A 5,287-nucleotide genomic window follows, 5' to 3' on the forward strand; every position below is an offset into this window, starting at 1 on the left:
GAGGAGCAGGAAGGCTGACGTTTCGGGCCTAGACCCTTCTTCAGAAATGGGGGAGGGGAAGGGGGTTCTGAAATAAATAGGGAGAGAGGGGGAGGCGGATGGAAGATGGATAGAGGAGAAGATAGGTGGAGAGGAGACAGACCGGTCAAAGAGGCGGGGATGGAGCCAGTAAAGGTGAGTGTAGGTGGAGAGGTAGGGAGGAGATAGGTCAGTCCAGGGAGGACGGACAGGTCAAGGGGGCGGGATGAGGTTAGTAGGTAGGAGATGGGGGTGGGGCTTGAGGTGGGAGGAGGGGATAGGTGGGAGGAAGGACAGGTTAGGGAGGCGGGGACAAGCTGGGCTGGTTTTGGGATGCGGTAGGGGGAGGGGAGATTTTGAAGCTTGTGAAATCCACATTGATGCCGTCGGGCTGCAGGGTTCCCAAGCGGAATATGGGTTGCTGTTCCTGCAACCTTCGGGTAGCATCGTTGTGGCACTGCAGGAGGCCCAGGATGGACACATCGTCTGCTGAATGGGAGGGGGAGTTGAAATGGTTCGCGACTGGGAGGTGCAGTTGTTTAGTGCGAACCGAGCGTAGGTGTTCTGCAAAGCGGTCCCTCTGCGGCCTCTCTGTCCCCCATTTCTGAAGAAGGGTCTAGGCCCGAAACGTCAGCCTTCCTGCTCCTCTGATGCTGCTTGGCCTGCTGTGTTCACCCAGCTCTACACCTTGTTATCTCAGCTTCTCCAGCATCTGTAGTTCCTACTATCTCTTGAATCCAGCATTTTTTAAAAAATTCCTGATACATTTTCTTAATCCATTTTAGACCTTTTAGCTAGATATCCATCCCCACTTCCTTCAGCAACCTGGGAGACAAGCGATCTGGATCAGATGACTTATCGATTCTAAGCATAGATAGCCTTTTGAGTATGTTTTGCCTATCAATTTTCACCCATTCATGGCCTATACTATCTTGGCTTCTACCAATATTTTGTCAATGCCATATGCTTCAAAACATACATCACCTTTCTTACCCAGAATATGATCCACCCTGCTTCTTATTACCTACTTAGTATTTACATGCTTTTGGAAGATTTTTGGGTTACCTTTTATGTTAACTGCCATTCCATTTCCTTAATCTCTCTGCCTGTCTTTGTTTTCCTCTTCTCCTCTGAATTTATTGTATTGGCCTGGTTCTTAGTTGAAGGATTCATCAGATATCCTCTTTTTGCTTCATCATTTTCTCTATGGGAGTTGATCAATATATGTTATGGAGTAATGGTAACAGCATGGATTTGTCTCCCATTCCTCAGGTAAACTTAGGATCTGTCTCTATGCCCTGCCCTGAGAGTGAAAGGGAATGGCAAACCACTACAGACTGACAACAACAGCCAAAAAAAACGGCTCACAATGAAGCATCAATTGATAGAGAGGTCGGAACACATCGTCAGTCAGAGCACTCATGAATATTCTCCATCTCCCTCTTGATCTAAGGAGGTTTTTAGTTCGCATGCCTTGCCGTTTTACTGGAACATACCTAGCTTGTATCTGAAACATCTCTTCCTTAAAAGGAACCTATTATTCTGTTACAGTTTTTCCTGTCAAACCTTGACTATATTTTATCCTGGTTAGATACCCAAATATCCCATTAAATTTAGCCCTTTACAAATTTAGAAGTTCTACTTTAGATTGTTATTTTTCTTCCTCATTACTAATCTAAACCTTCTGATGTGCTGATTACATTTGCCATGTCTTCTTCAACAGATATTTTGTCTACCTGGTCTACCTCATTCTCCAGCACCTTATTCAGCAATGCCTATTTCCTAACTGGAACAAGAACATACTGGTTAAGGAAGGCTGTTTGAAAACATTTCAGAAGTTCCATTTCGTCCTTTTGCTTTACTTTAATATTATTTATTTATTTAGAAAACTACAGTCCCCAATATTGCTACTGTATATTTCTAGCGCATCTCTATGACTTCCCTCCAGATTTGTGCCTCCTTCTCTTTCTCATTATTTGGTGGTCTATTGAATATTTCCAGGAGTGTGCTCATCCACCTTGTGCTTCTCAACTCTGACCCAAATGGATTATTTTGCCCTCAAGAGACATTCTCTTTTTCCAATTACAATGCCTTTGCTCTTTAGTAGTGCCACCCCAACTTCTTTTCTTCTTTCCTTGACTTTTCTGAACACTTTATATCTCATTATTTTTAAGCGGCATTTCTATTATTGACCCATTCCCAATGAAACTATTTGAATTCACACACATGAATTCTGAACCTGTCCTTGCATTCATTCTTACACTTCCTGGTCGTCTTATATTGAATATGGTAGGACTTCCTTTTCCATTACTATCCAACACTCATGCCTTTGTGCACTATGTACCTCTTTTCTATTTCTTTTCCATGGTGCCTAAGCCCCTACCAATTTAGACAAAATTCTCCCCAACCACTTGGGTGAACTGTTATTGCTTCTAATCCTGTTGTGGTGCAACCCATACATTATTGCTGGTCTCAAGTGCTCAGGAATATGTTAGCTCTCCCTCTTGTATCACACTTAAAGTCATGCATTGATTCTCTTGATCGGCCTATTTCAGTTCCCATTGGCATGAGGCACTAGGAGTAATCCAGATATTACTACCTTTGAACTTCTACTTTTTAAACTTCCTCCCGAAGTTCTAAAAGTCTGACTGCAAAACCTCAATGTTTGTCCTCTCAATACCAGCGTGTGCCACAACTTCTGATTTACTGGCATCCCCTGCAGAATATTCTGTGCTCTCTCTGTGATGACCTACGCTCAGGCACAGGGAGGCAACACACTATGTAGGATTAATCAAGATGGTTACAGAAACATCTGTCCATCTCCTTAACCATAGTTTTGCCTAAAAAGATTGTATTCACACATTTTGTAGTCCCCACCCTTTGCGGTAATGCCTTGCCCATTAGTACTATGATCTGGATTACATTCCTTCAAGATGAGTTCACTCTTTGCTATCTGCAATGCTGAGTATCAGCCTAAGAATGGAAGTACCTTGATATCTCCAGCATTTCCTGCCTCTTCCCACTCTTTCATATGGTCACCCATCTTCTATCCAGAATTGTCTCTGCCTGTGGAGTGGCCACCTCCTCGATTATATGATCTTGGAAACTCTCAACTGCTGTGGTGGTTTGCAGAATGCTTCGAGTTTGGAAACACAGCTGTTTGTTCCCTCCTCATTGCTTTCATGGTCCTTCCACATGATAGGTATTAAGGACTGGCATTTGCCATTACCTATCTCTTTGATCAGGCTTTTAGCCACCAAGTTTTTCATTTCTTGACTCAGCACTGGTTTACTGTCTGTGAAGAACAGCTGGAACTAATGTTCCCACTAAGCTGCACATATGCATGGCTGCTTCAAAAAAAATTAAAGTCACTATGCACTGAAAAATCTAGGTGTGTGAGGCAACTGAATTATAAAGGTCAGATTGATTTGTTTTTTTACCTTAAAGACGCGATGTAGATAGAAGTTGTTGCTGTTTGAAATATTTTTGAGTGAAATTTTCAACCCTAAGATTGTGAAAGGAGCAGTGTTTACACTGCTTACTGCAAATTACAAACTTCCCACACAAATATGCTTCAATAGGGTTGAAACTAGTCTTGAGTAATAATGCAAAATAGGCAAAAACAAATTATGGAAAGGAAAACTGAGCAAGTTCTAAAGCAGGCTGCTTAATTAAACAACTGCACCTCCCAGTCGCGAACCATTTCAACTCCCCCTCCCATTCCTCAGACGACATGTCCATCCTGGGCCTCCTGCAGTGCCACAATGATGCCACCCGAAGGTTGCAGGAACAGCAACTCATATTCCGCTTGGGAACCCTGCAGCCCAATGGTATCAATGTGGATTTCACAAGTTTCAAAATCTCCCCTCCCCCTACCGCATCCCAAAACCAGTCCAGCTCGTCCCTGCCTCCCTAACCTGTTCTTCCTCCCACCTATCCCCTCCTCCCACCTCAAGCTGCACCTCCATCTCCCACCGACCAACCTCATCCCGCCCCCTTGACCTGTCCGTCCTCCCTGGACTGACCTATCCCCTCCCTAACTCCCCACCTACACTCACCTTTACTGGCTCCATCCCCGCCTCTTCGACGTGTTTGTTTCCTCTCCACCTATCCATCTTCTATCCGCCTCCCACTCTCTCCCTATTTATTTCAGAACCCCCTTCCCCTCCCCCTTTTCTGATGAAGGGTCTAGGCCCGAAACGTCAGCCTTCCTGCTCCTCTGATGCTGCTTGGCCTGCTGTGTTCATCCAGCCCTGCACCTTGTTGTCTCGGATTCTCCAGCATCTGCAGTTCCTACTATCTCTGCTTAATTACTACTCATTTGCTTAATGTGACTGCACAGAACTGATTTCAATGCCAACCATAGGACTTTTAAAAAGGTATATCAATTACTCTATTTTTATATCCAAATGGAACATTTTCCTTTTGGTTTATTCAAACAGTCCAATTAAATCCAGAAACTGCCCAACCGAGGCACATCATTTTCACTGATTCATATGGCTCAAATGTACCCTTTCAACTAGGAATCAACCGCCTAAATGGGGCTAGAAAGATTCTTCTGACTCTAAATTAGTCAGCTTTTATTTTGCTTTAAATTGCCAAATTGGATCAAGGCACATTTCACAACTGAACTCTGCTAATTTCAGGTAATTGGTTATATATCTGAAAAGGAAAACTTGGTAGAGATCTATGGAGAAAAAGCTTCAGCTACTCACTCACTAGTTGACTTTTTTTGTTTTAACTGAACTAAATAAGAAAACATCAAATTTACTGGAATTTTTAGTTTTTAACCACATAAGGGAGTATTTTAAAAACAGAAATTGCTGGAGAAACTCAGCAGGGCTAGCAGAATCTGTGGAGAAAGGGATTGTTTTGATTTATGTGATCACCATCCTACACCTATTATTTAAGCACTCTTTGATTAAAGGTGATTAACATTGTTTAACACAGGTAGCGGCATGTTTAATAGCTCTGTCCCAGATGTTCAATGCCTAACAATTAAGCAATAATTGCATTCTTGTACTTCCCCGCAAGCTTACCTAGACATCGTCTCTAAATTTGTTTTTCCTTAATAGTAACTTTAAAGTTACTTAGGCAATCCTCACTTTAAAAATGTGCAGCCCATCAGCTTTTTAACATTTGTCAGTGCTGAAAATCTTCAGATGTTTAGTTCATTCTTGGTTTTGATTAGGCTAAAGATAACAAAGACTGCAAGAAGAACTTGGCTTCACAAAAGAACTAAAGAGTTGTGGTAATGTATTTCTTCAGT

The 5,287-nt window shown here is 42.6% G+C and overlaps 1 protein-coding gene across 2 annotated transcripts in view; it reads right to left on the bottom strand.

Annotated features, from left to right (window-relative positions):
* LOC109918502 (centromere protein P) overlaps positions 1-4,119 on the bottom strand; it is a 14,389-nt gene extending 10,270 nt beyond the window's left edge. Inside the window, exon 1 of one of the 2 annotated variants that reach the window (XM_048606198.1) lies at positions 4,077-4,119. In XM_048606198.1, the coding sequence (XP_048462155.1) occupies positions 4,077-4,091 (15 nt within the window). In that variant the 5' untranslated portion in view covers positions 4,092-4,119. Of the gene's footprint in view, positions 1-3,007; positions 3,093-4,076 lie in introns of those variants that run through there. The other variant, XM_020518440.2, reaches the window with a different exon arrangement.
* Between the last annotated feature and the right edge of the window lie 1,168 nt (positions 4,120-5,287).

The sequence above is a fragment of the Rhincodon typus genome, chromosome 16, assembly GCF_021869965.1.
Source record: "Rhincodon typus isolate 14 chromosome 16, sRhiTyp1.1, whole genome shotgun sequence".
NCBI classification, from domain to species: domain Eukaryota; kingdom Metazoa; phylum Chordata; class Chondrichthyes; order Orectolobiformes; family Rhincodontidae; genus Rhincodon; species Rhincodon typus.